General features: G+C 36.5%; 2 protein-coding genes across 2 annotated transcripts in view; one reads left to right on the forward strand and one right to left on the reverse strand.

The window, feature by feature from the left end:
- LOC107747525 (ras-related protein Rab-18-B-like) overlaps nt 1-4974 on the forward strand; it is a 7406-nt gene extending 2432 nt beyond the window's left edge. The window contains exons 4-6 of the mRNA XM_016562074.1: nt 3267-3339; nt 3694-3812; nt 4882-4974. Of these exons, the coding sequence (XP_016417560.1) occupies nt 3267-3339; nt 3694-3812; nt 4882-4974 (285 nt within the window). The remainder of the gene's footprint in view (nt 1-3266; nt 3340-3693; nt 3813-4881) is intronic.
- A 7123-nt stretch (nt 4975-12097) lies between these two features.
- The window catches only part of LOC107747522 (homeobox protein Mohawk-like), a 12656-nt gene continuing 6749 nt past the window's right edge, over nt 12098-18004 (reverse strand). The window contains exons 6-7 of the mRNA XM_016562072.1: nt 12861-12894; nt 12098-12454 (exon numbers count right to left, since the gene is read on the reverse strand). Of these exons, the coding sequence (XP_016417558.1) occupies nt 12271-12454; nt 12861-12894 (218 nt within the window). The 3' untranslated portion in view covers nt 12098-12270. The remainder of the gene's footprint in view (nt 12455-12860; nt 12895-18004) is intronic.

The raw sequence follows: 18004 nt of genomic DNA on the forward strand, positions 1-18004 counted from the left end.
TTTTTTTTTAGGGTTGGAGCTAAACTCTGCAGGACATCGGCACTCCAGGACCGACGTTGCCTACCCCTGAACTATATGAAATGATGTAAAGGCCCCATATCTTGAATTTTGTGATGCATTATAATAGACTGAATCATGCCGTGAAAGAACGCACTCTAAATGCGCACTAATCTAACCTAATAGACTTCACGGCATGTATGCGTGCAGTCTCTGTAGGTGTGTTTTGTTTGGATTTGATTTTGCAATATACTCGATAATGTCAAACCGCACATCGTAAACAACAATTACGAAATGTGAAGATTCGGTGGCGAACGCTGTTACCTGCAAACTCCGTCCCACAGGCTTTACAGTGAACGCAGTGCATAGAACCATTTTCATAGCGGAGCCACTAGAAGTCTTTCAACCACTCTCTCCGAAAACTGTACGCCTTCTATTCGGCTGGTGGATCAACATTCACCACATGATCGCCATCACCTGCACCATTATTTGTAACTTTAGGTGGTTCACAAAATAAATCTGTCAGTGTTTCTTTTTTTATTTTCTCTCTTCTTCAGCCCTTTACATTCCCCGCGGTAGTTAGCTCCCTGTCACCTGACAGCGGAAAGCAGTGACTGGGTGATTGACAGCTAATATTAACCAATCTAAAATCTGCATTAAAGTTAAGAATGTAAAGATGAAGTTTAATTGGTTATGAAGCCTAACGTTTCATAGACCGGCAGACAGGTCACCGTATCAACACTCAGAAGGCACATACTCTGAACGTTTTTAGAGAAATTAAAACGGGTCGCACGAAAACAATTATATGCACTCGCACAAATGCTCCCAAATATATTTTGAGGTCGCACAGATTAAATTTCGGGAGCATATGTGACCAAAATGGTCGCAATTTCGAGCCTTGTACGGGTGACGTCACGGACACTACGTCCATGTTTTTATACAGTCTATGGTTGCGTTCAGCACGAATCATCTCATTACAACAAAGTGTAGACTCTATGTAAATAAGAGATTCATTATGCAGTATAGAGAACTTAATTGATTATAACTAGAGGTCGACCTATATGGGTTTTTCTCTGGCCGATGCCGATATTTAGAAATCAGGGCAGCCGATATATGATGCCGATATGTTTGGCCGATTTTCTTTTTTCCCCTTCATCAGTGTACAAGATAGTAATAGTAGTAGTAGTAGTAGCTTAATTCATAGTAATAATACATGGCTCAAAACTTAAGCAACTTCTCAAAACAGTTCTGAAGTATGCTTTTTGTTTATGTTTACTGACAGACACCAGTGTTTCCCACAGACTTGCAAATGCAAATTGATCCTCTGCCAGCAGAGATATAGCGGTTTCCCCGCTAACGGCTGTAATCAAATCAGCGCTGTGCTTACAAACGCTACTTTATCAGGCATTGCAGGAAAGACGAAATGAAAATGACATCAAAGCTTTTCTGAAGACGGTCGGTTCTTTTCAAAGATACATTCATATAAAAACACCCGCGCTGCATTTTAATTTTGAAACGTGCAGTGCTCAGTTTATTCAAGGAAGTAGAAGCCTTTTGGAAAATCTATTTGTGGCGGTCAGTTTTGATATTGTGACGAGCCGCCACATGGACATTGCTATAAGTCAAATGGCCATAATCTAAGTGATAACAAAAATAAAAGAGTTCACTCATCATCGTGGAGGCTATTTTCAGACCCACAGACACATTTCATGAGGAAAGTTAACAAGCACGTTATAGTCAGCCCAGAAGTTTAGTCTGAAATGCACGTGTTTCTACTTTCACATGCAAATGACTTGTTGCACTTATGAATATGATAAGCATGGTCGGCATTCTAGTAGGGTAAAACGTAACTACGCTTTCGAAATGGTCTGTTTTGCCCTGCCATCATTAGCTGAAGCTGTGTGTGAAAAAGCTGCGGCTGCAGAGTGTGAGCTGCTCACGCCGCCAGAGAGAGATTCTCGGTACGGCGTTCCGCAACAACGCTTAGCTGCCCGCAGATGCGCCTGCCTATAAATAGGCCTAATTTGCAGCACAATTGGCCGATTAATAAAAAAATCCCCCAAATCGGCCTGATTAATCGGCCGGCCGATTAATCGGTCGACCTCTAATTATAACGTAATTTTGTGAGATTGCGATGAACTAAGATGAGTGACAGCTTTTAGTGGTTATAAAGGGAACGCTTTTGCGCTATAGCAATGGACGGCACAAATATATTATTTATATAGTATGTATATATGTAGGCATGGGCCGGTATGAGATTTTGATGGTATGATAACCTTAAGCAAAAATATCACGGTATCACGGTATTGTTGTTACAGCTCTAAAATGTGTTATTTTTAAATGACTGGGTAAAAAAAAAAAAAATCGCAGTAAACAAAGCAGAGCTGCGCTGAAACACTGCTTTAATATGAACTATACAGAGACGAGATTAAAAGAAAATCTGACGTAAACCTTTCTGACGACAGTCAGTTCCCCTCAGAAACACATTCATTTAAACCCCCAAATCAATATTGAGGATTTTCTTCGAATAGTTCGTGCATCATGAACAGTGAGTGATCTGCCTACTACAGTATTTTTCTCTGTGCGTCCGTCTTCAACATCTCTGGCCTGTGTTAACGGGCGTTTACAGACTTCATATTTTCACATAAATGACATTTTGGAAAACGATTGCATTGCAACGCAGTTTGTGCAAGTCCAGAACAGAGACGAGTTGCTTGCAATAAGACAAAAAACGGCCGGTTGCCGATCGCGTAAGTTCCAGGGGCAGCTTCTTAAGTTCGGCCATCTTACACACACGTGACTGACCGCTCGCTCGGACCAACAGGAGGAGGAGGGGTCGTGTTACTCTCTACACTGCACTCAACCTGAGAGATTCCTACACTTTGAGTCTTTGAGGAGACATGAAAATCAGTGCATATCGCAGGAACGGTATAACAGAAAATATTAGCGGTTTTGAAACCGTGAAATTTTCAAATCGAGGTATACCTTGAAACCGGTAATCGGCCCATGCCTATATAAGATATACTCTATCTATCTATCTATCTATCTATATAATATATATATATTATATATATTTATTAAGAAGCACCCTCAGAGATTTGATTTTGGAGCCAGGCCTGTGTAGTGGTTTAAATGCATATTTTGGATTATGATCATGTCCACTACGCTTGCAATTGTCTTGTTCCACTAGATGTCACTATTGCGCTTTGCAGAATTAAGTGACATTCTGTTTAAAAAGCTGCTCAAATCCTCATGAACTTCTGTTTTAGGACACGGCCGGTCAGGAGAGGTTCAGAACTCTAACGCCAAGCTACTACAGAGGAGCCCAGGGTGTCATTTTGGGTTAGTGTTTTTGCATAATTGATTGTATTATTTATTACACAGCTCTTTGGAATATTTGATTTGGTCAATCAGAAGTTCTGCAGGCAGATATTTTGTATTATGTATAATGACAGATACATTTTATAATTGTTCCAGACACAGCTACATAGCTGTGCTAGTTTCATGTCTCTCAGATCATTCTGAGGTGTGTCTATTTATTTTATCTCTTTATCATTTAGTAATTAGTCATGTAATATGTAGAATAATGTACAGTTGGCCAAATGATATCACAAGACAAGACTGCATTATATTCATTCTCAAATCCAATCAGATTCTTGTACTAGTTGTTGAATGTAAAATTTTCTCTTCTTTTAGTGTATGATGTTTCAAAGCGGGACACATTCACAAAGCTTGAGAACTGGCTTAATGAGCTGGAGACATACTGTACACGCAACGACCTGGTTAAAATGCTAGTGGGGAACAAAATTGACAAGGTTTGTTTGATTAATGTTATTCTGAATGTAAAGCTGCTTGATACAGTGTTTTGGTGTACAGCTGTGAAGGTTGTTTTAGATTAACAGTCTTGAATGGATAGTTAACCCAAAAATGAACCTCCAAAATGAACATACTCTCTCAACCTCATTAATGGCTTTCTTTTATGGAAGACATTTTTTTTTTTTTTTGAAAACTGTCTCATTAGCTTTCACAGTATGGATAAAAACATTTGAAACATTCTTGATGACAGAATTTTCTCTCCCTTTAAGTAGACCATTTATATATTTTTATTCCTTATTTACTTGTTCTATTTTTTATTATCTGTGTTTTTTGTTCTGTCACTGTCATTCTGTTACACTGTGGAAGCTTCTGTCACGAAAACAAATTCCTCGTGTGTGTAAACATACCTGGCAATAAAGCTCATTCTGATTCTGATCAGAATGATGGATAGTCCTACCCTCAGTGAAGTTGCCTTGGTCCCAAATTTTACTCTGTATATCTAAAATATAAACATTAGCTGTGATGTCACTTTGGTTTAATGCAGACAATTAATTTTACATGTGAATCTTGACATTTTGCGAAGGCGCACACTGAGGTATTACTAAATTTAAAATAAAAGATGTTGGATTTTTTTGTTGTTGAACTAGGCAATTAAGGTCAAATGTTCAGTCTAGAATTTCAAGTCAAGTCTCAGTGGCAGAAAACTTGAATCTTGATGTAATAAATGGCTTCACTTCAGAGGTAAATGAAGTTGATGAGTTTAATGAGTTTTTTTGTTTTTTGTAATATAAAAGCAATAAAACTAAACTCAATTTACAGTTCTTAAAAAAATGTATTTCAAAATGTTCAAAAAAAAAAAAGGGGTAACTTAAAATATTTATTTTCCTGAAGAAAATAAAATGCATTAAGATTTTAAACAGTTCTTCTTAAAAAGATTTTAAAAAGTAATGGAATATGACCTTAAAGACAAGTGTTGAAGTTATGTGTGCTGACATTGGGAGTTTCCTGTAACTCTGCTTTGTCTCGGGGTGACTCAGCATTATAATTAGAAAGACCTCTCTGTTTCAGGACAACCGTGAAGTAGACCGGAATGAAGGCTTGAAGTTTGCACGAAAACACAATATGCTTTTTATTGGTATGTTTCCTCTTTATTATCATTAATTTTGTTTTCAGTTAGATTTGATGATTTGGAAAGTCCTACCTGTATCTTAAAGTCCCCATGAAATCAAAATTAAAGTTTTTTGGGTGTTAGTATCAATATGTTAGTCTTAAGGTTATCTATAAGGCAGTGTGCTAGATTTTTTGACACTAAAGTCTTCTGTGAGCCATCAGAGGATGTGAATGAGCATGATGGTCTGCCTTTGTCCAGACAATCCTGTCTTGCCAGGATTTTCTTTATATTTTCCAGGCTCTTTGAAATAAAGTTAGAGATGTCAGAATGGTTTTCAGTTATAAAAAGTGAATTTGTGTTGAACGTGCTTATATAATGGCAAATACATATGCCTTTGTTCCTGGAGAGATCATGGAACATCAGAACAATGTCTTTTCTGTCATAGCTACTATTCTGTGACTTAATACATATTTATACAACAGTTCGTTCTGGTTTTCAAATCTGATTGTCTGAGAGCCTTTTCCTGCGGTGCGATATTCCAGTGGTTTCAGAACTCTAACCGTTTAACTCCACTTTTTTGTCGGACCTATACTGGCAGCATTTGTCTCAGTGAGCATCAATGGCAGAAGAGCAAACCCACTATAATTTTACAATATTATTACTGTTATTGTGTCACAGAATGTAGTTTTAAGAGATTTTTTAGGTGAGAATGTAGTTGTTTAGACTTCAAATATGCAATTTATATATAAAGATAGCACCTATTTGACAATTTGTTTAGACGTTCAGCACTCATGTACCCCACCGAGAACCGCTTTAATCAGCCAGTCCTTCGAGAATTTGCCGCTGGCTCTTATGTAGATGGTGTTACACAAGATATAATTAATTTTGGTTATATTAAACGGGCAATCTTTGGTCTTATTAATCTATTACTTGTTCCAGAGCAAATTGATTTGGCTTTAGGGAAAAGTTAAGTTTCATATCTTTTTTTTTTTAATGTAATTAAATTCTGTTCGTTCTGGTTTTCAAATCTGATTGTCTGAGAGCCTTTTCCTGCGGTGCGATATTCCAGTGGTTTCAGAACTCTAACCGTTTAACTCCACTTTTTGTCGGACCTATACTGGCAGCATTTGTCTCAGTGAGCATCAATGGCAGAAGAGCAAACCCACTATAATTTTACAATATTATTACTGTTATTGTGTCACAGAATGTAGTTTTAAGAGATTTTTTAGGTGAGAATGTAGTTGTTTAGACTTCAAATATGCAATTTATATATAAAGATAGCACCTATTTGACAATTTGTTTAGACGTTCAGCACTCATGTACCCCACCGAGAACCGCTTTAATCAGCCAGTCCTTCGAGAATTTGCCGCTGGCTCTTATGTAGATGGTGTTACACAAGATATAATTAATTTTGGTTATATTAAACGGGCAATCTTTGGTCTTATTAATCTATTACTTGTTCCAGAGCAAATTGATTTGGCTTTAGGGAAAAGTTAAGTTTCATATCTTTTTTTTTTTAATGTAATTAAATTCTGTACTAACTACAGCGCTGCTACTTTTGACTGAATTGATTGCTTGCGTTTATTGTACAAACTTATTATACTTTTATAATGACTATTGTTGTTCATTTATATATTATTGTTCAATAAACATTTTCTATATCTAATATGCCATATTTGGTATTGAGAAAGGGTCCGTTAGTGATTATGATTTCATCTTCAGAGAAAGTTACATTATTATGAACGTCTTTATGAGTGAGTCGCAAGGACTTTTATTTTGAAAGGGACTGAAACAGGGACGCTATTATTACTTTAAACAGCTTTATAAGCAACCATAGGGATGCAACTGACAAATGCATTGACTAGCGCTGTCGTGAGAAATCCCCTTAACTGTTCAAAGGACAAAGATATCGCTTTCCTATGTATAAGTTCGACCTGAAGAATGAATGCTGGTATCACATGCAGGTAATAGACTCGCTCAGGTGATCTCTCTGTCTCATAATACTCAACATAATACAATGAGCTTCAGTGAAGCAACTCAACGTTCCTTCGTTACTAGTTCTAAAGTGAAGTTTTAGAATCGGTAACGTCACCAAGTAGTAGCTATAGGAAAGGCTTATTGTATGTATAGGCTCCTCCTGTTTGACCAGTATTCTGTCATGTTATTCTCGATTAATGTCTCACAGTGCTATATTACCTGTAGCCTATGTAAACCGTTATTATGCAAAATAAGTCCTTTTGAAGATTACAACCTGAGCATGTTGAAATATGCCAGATATTATGCCCCCCCCAGCAAGATGACAGAGTTGACATGCTTCCTCCTCAATGTGAGCACCGCCTTTGTCCTGATGTGTGTAGGCCAGTAGGATTATAGGAGGGGAGGGGCAGAGAAACAGCAGGATCTGATCAGTATGATGATCTCATTCAATATGAATGTCATCAAATGTCCTTTGTACCTGTACTACATTTCATGTGCTTAACATATTCTCTGCTGCTCTCATTTTAATCTCCTGCTTTTTATTTAAATTAGTTAATCGTATAAAATTATTCCCATTTTATTTTTATAGTATTTGGCCTTACAAATATGGTTTTGCATGATTCTACCTTGAAGAGTTTGAAATATGATATATTATTTTGTAAATAATGTCTTCAGTAGGTGTTCTGAATCATAATTCACACAGTTGTCTACAAAATGCTGTTTAGCTGCAGCTCTCATGAGTTGAGATAGATTAAGCATGTTTAAATAATGTAATTTATGATGACTTTTGTCTGAATTAACATGAGATGATACATTTAACTTCACTGAGTTTTAATCTTTCACTCATTTTTTTGTTTTCTTTTCTAGTTAAATGATGAATGGATACCAAAAAACTTTTTCCCATTTTTGTTTTTAATTACAAAGCTTTCTTGGGACTTGATATTGATTCTTTTCACGTATCAACTTGAAAAAGGGAAGATTTGGTCATGCCTTAATATTTATTAGATCCGCATATTTAACATGATCTCCATTACAGGCTTTCACTGTGAATCTGGAGAGAGTGTGTGTTATTGCAGCCAAACAAAATGACCAATGGTACATGGGTTAAGTGGTCATTTAATTGAATTATTAACATGTCTTGGTCATAAAGTTTGAGTATTCATATGTTTGACTTTTTATTCCCTTAATAGATGTGTTTGTCCTGGTGCAGAGAGATTTATTCAGTCAGAGAAATAATTGCTTATGACTTCATGTAGCCGCAAAACCAGACACTAACCAGCACCCTAATTAGGATTCCTTACAATTTATGGGTGTTAAATTCACATACTCAGTTTTGTAGATGCTTGCTTTCATTTAGGCTGTTGTCCTTCAGCAGCGATGTTCTAGTCTGTATGCCCGTTTTCTGCTATGGAGTGGAAAATTAGGAGAAATTATATATCTTATATTCTTTTTGCATTCAAATATCTAACTTGTAGAAGTGTTTGATCTGCCACAGCATAGTGTCTTTTGTTAAAGTCTATGTGAATGTCTGTTCAAAATTATATCTTAATTATTAGTATGTCATTTCTAGTAAATGAACTCCAGATGGGCATATAGATGTTTTGAAATTGATACCTACAGCTCTGTATTAGTTTTAACAGGCCATATACTGTGAAACATTTCTATACTGTACACTACATACATGAATATTAATCACAACAAATGTCATGAGTTTTCAAACTGATACGCACCTCATATCCTCATGGCACCTCATATCACATTGAAATTGTAGGTCTAATAGACATCATTCTCTCCTTTCATTGAAACATTAGCTCTGATTAACTCAACTAAAAACAAAGTCTTAAACATAAAAGCAGTATGCAGTGCTGCTGTTGCTTTAAATGTATTTATGCCAGCATGATTGTGAGTGTGATTAATGCTTTTATGCAACAGTGCAATGAAGTTAAGCTTGAGTGAGAAATTTTAGACACAATATTGCCAGTTACTAAGCTGACATATATGTCAGAAGAGCTTTTTTAGCCAAATATTCAGCCTTCCCCACTTACTAGTTTGTAAGGCATAAGGTATAAATAAACATACATTCATAAGAATTTTTGATTCAAGCGCTTACATGCTTAATTTCTTTCCTGTTGGTTGGACTATTTCAGATCTTCACCACACCTTCCAATCCACTCGAAATTATATTCGGCTTGAGCTCAGTTGGATCATTCGAGCCAAGACGTCAACAACCTGACGAGTCGCACAGGTCACTGATAAGTCAGCCATCTTTACTGCTGGCTAAACGGCAGCTCTGACTTAAAGGGGTCATATGATGTTGCTAAAAAGAACATTATGTAGTGTATTTGGTGTAATGAAATGTGTTTATGCGGTTTAAGGTTAAAAAAATGGCGACCCACAGCGCGAATTTCCTCAGCGACCAGCGCGGATCAGCTCTAGGCATGACGAAGCGGATATCGTCCTCTTTTGGAAGACCAAACAAAAGTAGTTTTGCTTTCACAATGAAACACACAGCGTCTTCAAGACATGGCGGCGGCGGCAACAACAATACTACAGTGAGAATAAAAGTTATGCCTTCTTTCTTTGCGTGAACATTTGGGCGGCGTTATGCAAATCTTCCCACATTGTGACGTAGACATGTGGGGGCGTGTTAGAACGAGCCGTTTTAGGTAGGCGTGGTTGACTCAACTTTTATAAAGAATATCTCTTTGGATTTGAGACTTTAGTCTTTGCAACTTTACAGATTTTCTTTATGCACCAAGAGCTTGTAACACTCCACAGAGAAAGGAAAAATTTAAATCGCATCATATGACCCCTTTAATGCATTAACCTGCTGGATAGAACTCTTCCTCTCCACCAAGTGCCAGCATGTCGCATCCTGATCAACATATCTGACTTGTGATGCAGCCTGGAATCAATAGGCTAGACTCATTTGGCCAGAGGAGAACTGGTTGAATTTGTGGAATTAAACTAACTGTTGTATAAGATAACTTGACAGTAGGTTTTTCTTTTTAAGCTGTTTTCTTATCCGCTAGCCATATTTTGTACAGAACAACTCTTTGGAGGGTGTGAAATAAAATCACACGTAAATCAGATATAATTGGTTATAAATAAGCTCTCATGCCACATTAAAGAGTGGAATCTGATTGCTTGCAGAGCTGCTTAGCCACTGTATTGTACAGTTGCCTGGAAAGAGAACTTTGGAGAGATCTTCTAAATTACTGTCGAATTTTCTGATAATGCCTTCAATACAGCCACACCACAATCTGTAAACTTTTGACAAACCTCAGTTTTACAAAGAAATGGCTTTAAATAATTTCGTATACATACAGTAAGTCATTTCTAATTGTGATTTTGATTTTATGTGTCCAATAAGATCTGTCTGATAAGTTCACTTTCCAGGCAACTGTACAATACACTGGCAAAGGGAGCTCTGCAAGCAATTAGATTCCACTCTTTAATGTGGTATAAGCTCTGAATTAAACTTTATATATATATATATATATAAGTTCCATATATAAGTATGGAACCGAAACCATCAAAATCAACATATTTCCACCAATGTTACACTTTTTCTTGCTAGTTCTCCATTTCATTTAGAGGTGTTTTACTATTTGTATTGGGCTCGTTATACAGCGGGTGCAGTTGACCACTGAATGATTCTAGATGAGAGTAAGAATGGTGAATATTATGCTTTAGTCTTCCTTGAAGCATGGGTGGGGAGAAAGAAGACTTGAGAGCAAAACATAGCGCATGTGGTCAGGACTGTAAGGAGATATACTGTAGGGTAGACCGTCCTGTATGTTCAATTCCAAATTCTTACTGCGGGCTGAACCGTTTTAAAGCATCCAGCAAGACTGAAACATATCGGACTGTTCAAACAGCTTATCTAGAAGACCTATCAGGTACATAACTGAAATGCAAATGCTTGTCCAATATGGCCTTGTACAAGCAGCTGAGCTCTGTGCAGATGTCAAGGGTAATTGCTTTGACACGGGTAGAGCTTTTTCTTTATCAGATTGGTGTTTTAGTTGCCTTTACCCAAATGTGTCTCCGACCCTTTAAATTCCACACTGGATGAGATGAAAATGATAGAGGTCTATTTCTGCCTTAGAGAGAGAAAAAAGATAAATAAATAATAATAATAATAATAATTAAAAGGTAATTTTTACGTATTTCTATTAATGATGACTCAGTATTTTTATTTTTAACTAAAATTAAAAGTATTAATATAGTTTTTGTCCATTTAAATAAAGCTGAAAAAAAGCATAAATATGACATGCCTAATATTGCTTAGGTTTAAGTACTAAAATTACCAAAACTCAATCTGAAATTAAAAATTAATTAAATAAATACTAAAATAACATGGCTTCATATCTGCTAAGAGTGACTTTATATCTTGCAATTACGATTTTGTTTCTCACATTCTATCTTACAGTTGTAGCTTTGTTTCCTGTATCTGTGACTTTACAGTATATGCACAACTGTGAGTGACTTTACAGAATATCTTGCAAGTGCAACTTTATTTCTTGTAGCTGCGACTTGCGACTATATCATGCAATCACAAGTTTATTTCTGATAACTGTAACTTTATATAACACAGTGTGATTATGCATCCCACAATGTGACTGTATTTCTTATTTTAAATTTGATCTCACAAGTACTTTTTCTATTTTTTACCTTGAGGGAATGAGAGGAGCAAATTTGATCAAAGCACAACTTAAAATTTTTTTATTTGCTCTCATCTATCTGTATTTTGCACAATAATCTTCACAGGCAATGACCCAAATGAAATTAAAAGCTATCCAATAACAAACCAAGGTTTGTTCCAAAAAATGGTTGCTTCACTCATAGATAGAGTATAAAAAAGAAATAGAAACTTCCTCTATATGCCATACTTAAACACAAGAATCCACATGTATATGCCATTGCCATAGGATGACAATAATCCTGTGTCAATTAAAAATAAAATAAAATTAGCATAACTTAGAAAAAATGAATACATATATGAATATATTACATTTTAGCCACTGACAAAAATTTATTTTTTATCTTAACCTGTAAATTATTGAAATTGTATTTCAGAAATGTATAAATCAGAATGAGATTTTTTTTTGTGCTTCTGTGTTTAGTGGTAGTGATCGTCCACACATCAAACTTTCTTTACTATGTCATTTTTCATCAGACAGTGGTAAAAAAAAAGAAGAGAAAAAAATAGGCACATTGGTCAATCAACATGTATTTTTCCTCCCAGAAAAGGCTGTTGTGGATCATTTTCAACAAAATTATTGCATGTAGTACATACTAAAGTGTTCAGGTAGTCTTTTAGCAATTATGACCTAGTAACAGACCGCTGTCCAGTCTGTTAGCCACTAATGTATGGGCACTTTGACAGTCTTAATCTCTGCTATATGGGAAGACTTCTGGATGATACAGCTGGTGGTGCCCGGCGTTGAGCTCTCCTTCCCTCGGGCCAGGTTGGTTAGGGCCATGGCGGCATGGAGCTCTTTCCAGTAGGTCTCGTTATTTCCTCCTCCGCCACCTTTACAAGCACCTCTGTTGCCAAATGGAGAGGAAATGGTTAATGGGGAGTTTTTAGCAGTGCTTAAAACCCTTGTGATTCATTAGGCAACAGCATTCTTACCTCTCGCTTTGGCTTGTGCCACAGTCCAACGTCACTGAAAAAATACAGTTTGATGAAATGAGTTATAAACTGGATGTTCAAACCAGATTTTAGAGTAGCCACAAAAGCTACTCATGGTGCCCGGCGTTGAGCTCTCCTTCCCTCGTGCCAGGTTGGTTAGGGCCATGGCGGCATGGAGCTCTTTCCAGTAGGTCTCGTTATTTCCTCCTCCGCCGCCTTTACAAGCACCTCTGTTGCCAAATGGAGAGGAAATGGTTAATGGGGAGTTTTTAGCAGTGCTTAAAAACCTTGTGATTCATTAGGCAACAGCATTCTTACCTCTCGCTTTGGCTTGTGCCACAGTCCAACGTCACTGAAAAAATACAGTTTGATGAAATGAGTTATAAACTGGATGTTCAAACCAGATTTTAGAGTAGCCACAAAAGCTACTCATTTATGCTGCTAATGAAATATCCCTGAGCTACTCTCCCCATATTGATGGCACTGATGAGTAAACATGTTTTCACATGTGCATGTATGTACATGGGTGAGTAAGTGGGTGTTTGTCGAGCTCAGGGAGATTTAAGTGGAGCTCTGCAGGCTGTGCCTACAGCCACATTCATGCGCTCCAGCCAAAACAAATGCAGTTATGCTTCCCCTGCACTCTCGAGATGGAAAAAGCATATCTGGTCTGTGTCAGAAACAGACACGTTGTTCCACCACTCTGCAACTGATTTGCATTTTTAAAATGATTACACCTTTTCCTTTGACTAAAGACTTTTTAAATGGTAATGACGTTGCATTAAAAAGAAACAGTTCACCCAACTTGAAAACTTTATCATCATTTACTCACCCTCATGTTGTTCCAATCCCAAGTGACTTTCTTTCTTCTGTGGAATACAAAAGGAGACATTTTGTCCATGCAATCGCAGAAGATTTTAAGCTCCGAAAAGAATGCAAAAGCAGCATCATAAAAGTAGTTCATGCAACTTGTGCTCTATGTTCTATGTCTTCTAAAGGCATATTTGTGAATGATTTAGTTTTATGGAGCAGATTAACTGGTTAATTAAAAAGATCTGACTCAGACGAGCAATCTGTTTATGACTCATTATTCAGAAAGCACTATTTCTCTCATGTGCTCTCAAAGCGCCAAGGATGTTAAAACACATTTTGATCTGTTCTTCACATACAGCTTCAAAAGACTCAGAATATATAGCTAATGATTAGCATGGACTACTTTTATCACACTTGAATGGCTCTTTTGAGTTCTTTTTGAAGCTTGAAAGCTCCATTCCTGTGCTTTGTGACTGAAACAGAATGACCGGTGCATTCTTCAAAATTTCTCCTTTTGTGAAATATGGAAGATAGAAATATGGGTTTGGAGCAACATAAGGGTGAGCAAATGAAGACAGAATATTGTAATATTGACTAAGCAACTAACTAGCATTTAACGTTTGTAAACTAAATCATATAAGTTAATATGCTGTCTTCACAAGATGAAAGCTTTCACACTATTTGATATTGCCAGCAGTGTGAAATGAATGACAGGAAACATCATGTTTGGTTAGATGAGGAAGGACAGCTCCAACAAATTGAGATCCATCCATTTACATCCATCCATTAAACATTCATGGACATTATACATTTATTTTCACAGTCATCTTTTGGAATGGGTTTAAATATCGTCCTTTGTTTCGTAGATCTATATAAATCATGTTAATAGTAAAGCTGCCTCTTTTTTCTGCTGAAAGCATCGAGATCAGTAATGAAAAATCTCTCTTATGGGAGTTATGAGAGGGAAAATTGGATGACAGGCATGAGCACACAAAACGCTATTTTCAATATTCTTTGCTTAAAACATCTCCAACTCGGATTTCTTAAACAGTATTTGTGCCAAGAACTACTATAAACCATTAATACATCATTTGACTCTGGTTCCTTTGTGCTACTGAATGTCTCGCATCTTTTTAACTTCTCTTCTATTGTCCACAGATGCTTTGGATTGACTTGACCTGTAAAATACCCCACACCCATTAGCAATAAACTGAGATCATATAAAACAAATAGAGAAAAAAGATAGATAAAACTGTGCTGTGTTTTCTTAACAAATTTTTGAATTGAATTTTGACTGGAAAAAAATCAATCTTCTCAAATTCCAAAATATTTAGGCATGGTAATCTGTAACTAGCATGTGCCACATGGTGGTTTTATTCTGGAAAATTCCACAATCTAACATTTAAAGTTGATATGAATAGCTGATCAAAACCCATTTTACTTCTGTAATATGATATATTTTCAAGTAAAACAGGATATTCAATGAGAAAAAAAAAGTTGATTGGATTAAATGCAAAAGCCTGTATGAATGCAGAAATAGTGCCTGCCCGAGTCTTGCTCTTAGGGTATGCTTACAAGACAACGATGTGCTGAACATTTTCCTTTGCGTTCTTTTGTGTACATGTAACGGAGGCCAGCGAGTAGGTGCAGTGCAGGTAAAACCTCACTCCCCTGATCTCAAGAGATGCACTAGCGACTGATGCTAGAGGCTGCAGTCTTTAGCCTCTAGACCCACTCGGAACAAGAATGAGGTGTGGCGGTGAGGACCCGGGAGAGAGGGGTTGCACTGCGGGGGAGAGGGGTTACATTGGTGCCGTGACCCGGATGGGAGTGAAGCTCAGGGGGGTGAGTGTAACGGAGGCCAGCGTATTGGTGCTGTGCAGGTAAAACCTCACTCCCCTGATCTCAAGAGACGCATTAGCGACTAATCAACAAAAATAACTGACTATATGCTATATTATCAGCCTGGTCTCATGTTTATACGTAGGTATTAATACGTAACATTTACAAGCACAAAACGTACAATTTAGACGTTTTTCAACGTTTAAAACGTACAAATCGCTACGTATTTTTAGCTAAAAAACGTAAAAATATTTACGTATCTTTTATATCAAGATATTCATATCAATGCATTTTTATCATTTTATCAATAAGAGATTTAGATTTTTAGAACCCTTAACCTACCTCCAAACCTAAACCTACCCATTTTATAAAATTGTTTCATTTCGTAATTATGTTGTGTTTTTGGCGTATTTTATAGTTCTATTGTCAGTCACAGCATGTCGGAGAAAACGCCTTTTGTGGCCCATGGCAATCAAAGTAAGCATTATATGACAAGTAAATGTTAAACGATTGCAGAAATGTAATTTTTTTTAGGTTTTAAACTAAAGTCGTGTTTAACATTATGTAGGCATATTCTTGGAAACGAGCTGGCAGCAGAAATCACACAACAAAACGAAATGTTATCATTTCATAAGTAAATGAGTAAACGATTTAATAATACAACTGAAAACAAGGTAATTCATATGACAACTAAAAACTAATAAAATGAATGCCGCGATTTCAATATTCATAAGGATTCATTTTTAGGTGTCAATACGTCAGTATTGTACGTTTAGATGCTGAAAATACGTCAGTATTGTACGTTTTAGTGCCTGTAAAAACGTAAGTAAATGTACGTTTTATAGTACCACATTTTACGTAAAATACATACAAATTATCATGAGATCACGTTGATATTATGCATGCTAGGTCAGTAGTTGGCTATGTCACTTTGTAAAGAAACACTACACAAACATGTAATACGGATTCACATGGCACTCACATTTTCACGAATTCACATTTTCGTAGTTTACATGTATTGAATTCAAAAACTTGCACTTTAAAACCCGTTTTTAAAAGTTTGCATTTTCACATCCCCAAAATGCTGCTGTCATGTAAATGAATGGCCAAAATGCATAAAACGTTTTCAGTTTTAGTTGAAAACAGTGCTGTGTAAACGCCCCGGTGCTTTCACACCTGTAGATCGATTGCTTTGTTCCTAAACAGGGATTAAAATTATTACAATGTTGCTTTTTATTCTTGGTGCGGTTAATGGCGAAGACGTGCTCACCCACAAACATTCACAGGTTCATTTTGAAGTATTAGCAAAACAACAAATCTAATGCTTTTCACGGAACTTACGTAATTACCCATTATACATTGTGATATAAACGAACCGAGCTAAGGGGGGAAACGCGCCAGGTTCCGAAACAACAGGCCAGGTGTGAAAGCACCCTTAGTTAACGTGATTCAATAGCATAAGTGGCCCAAGTGATGTCTGCTGAAAAGTTGGACAGACGAAAGATCACGTTATTACATTTTAAATAAGGCTTAAAGAGACAAATAGACCACAAACCATTCATAATAAGACCAGGAACATGCATTAAGAAATAATGAGGATCAGTACTTTCAATTTGACTTTTCAATTTCATTGCAACTCCAACTAAAAAGACATAAACAAGCCCAATATTGCTAATTTTCACACAATAAAAATGAGTCAGCATATTTTATTACCTCTTCTTTTTATTATTATTATTTTTTTTTAATTTATTTATATATTTTTCTTGTCAAAACCGAACTCTCTGCCTTGTGGGGATGCCTCCGTGTGACTCATAGTGGCCAAAAGACTTGTAAATGTTCCCTCATCTCCTTTAAAATTCTATCACAAGCATTTGAGCACCATTCTCACAGCTATAAGTAGCTGAGCATATGATCCATTCTTTATTTTTTAAAGGTTTATTTATGCCGTTTTATTTAGATAGGACAGTATAGGTCAACAGGAAGTGAAGTGGGTGAGAGAGCGGGGGATGGGATCGGGAAAGGTCCGCGAGCTGGGACTCGAACTCGTGACACCCAAAGCGCAATAGCGCTGTATGTCGGCGTGCTGCCCACGAGGCCATCGGTGTCGACTTATGATCAGTTCTGAACTACAGAATTAAATTATTATGTGAAAATATTGACCTTTTGTTTCATGCTATTTTTGTGGAAAACAAGTGGTTTTCCATCTAAGGAAACTGTAAGGTGTGTCTCGAAGTCACAGGCACGCTTCAATGAAACAATGACATTTCAGCATTAACTGATTTGTTGTAACCACAACATGAAAAATCAATGAAGTAAATATTTTCAGCTAATCAAATTTTTGATTGCAATGACAGCATCACAATGGAACAATTCTACAAGCAACAACAATTTAACAGTTGCCAACTGTTTTCCTCATTTGTAGGAAACATTCCTGACAGCCTCTCTTTTTACAGTGACTTTGAGTGAACAGTTTTGTTGTTATTTTATACATTTATTATGTCAAGTTAGGAGCAAGCTTAGTTGAAATACCCAAATAACTACCAAGACTCTTTACTGATGATAACTACCAAATTACTGAACTGTATTTTTTGACTCTCCCCCCATTGGACACATAAGGAAATATCAGGGCAGGATTGTCACACAGCATGTAAAATGAAATAAATGAATTAATGGTGTCAGGGGCTGTCAAGCTCAAAAAAAAAAAAAAAAAAAAGTATAATCATTTACTTACCTTCATATCATTGTCAACCCATAAGACTTTCATCTTTGGATTTTAGTATTCTGTCATAATTTAGTCCAACCACAAA

Source organism: Sinocyclocheilus rhinocerous, unplaced genomic scaffold (genome assembly GCF_001515625.1).
Source record: "Sinocyclocheilus rhinocerous isolate Xijiao unplaced genomic scaffold, SAMN03320098_v1.1 scaffold48, whole genome shotgun sequence".
Classification (NCBI taxonomy): Eukaryota; Metazoa; Chordata; class Actinopteri; order Cypriniformes; family Cyprinidae; genus Sinocyclocheilus; species Sinocyclocheilus rhinocerous.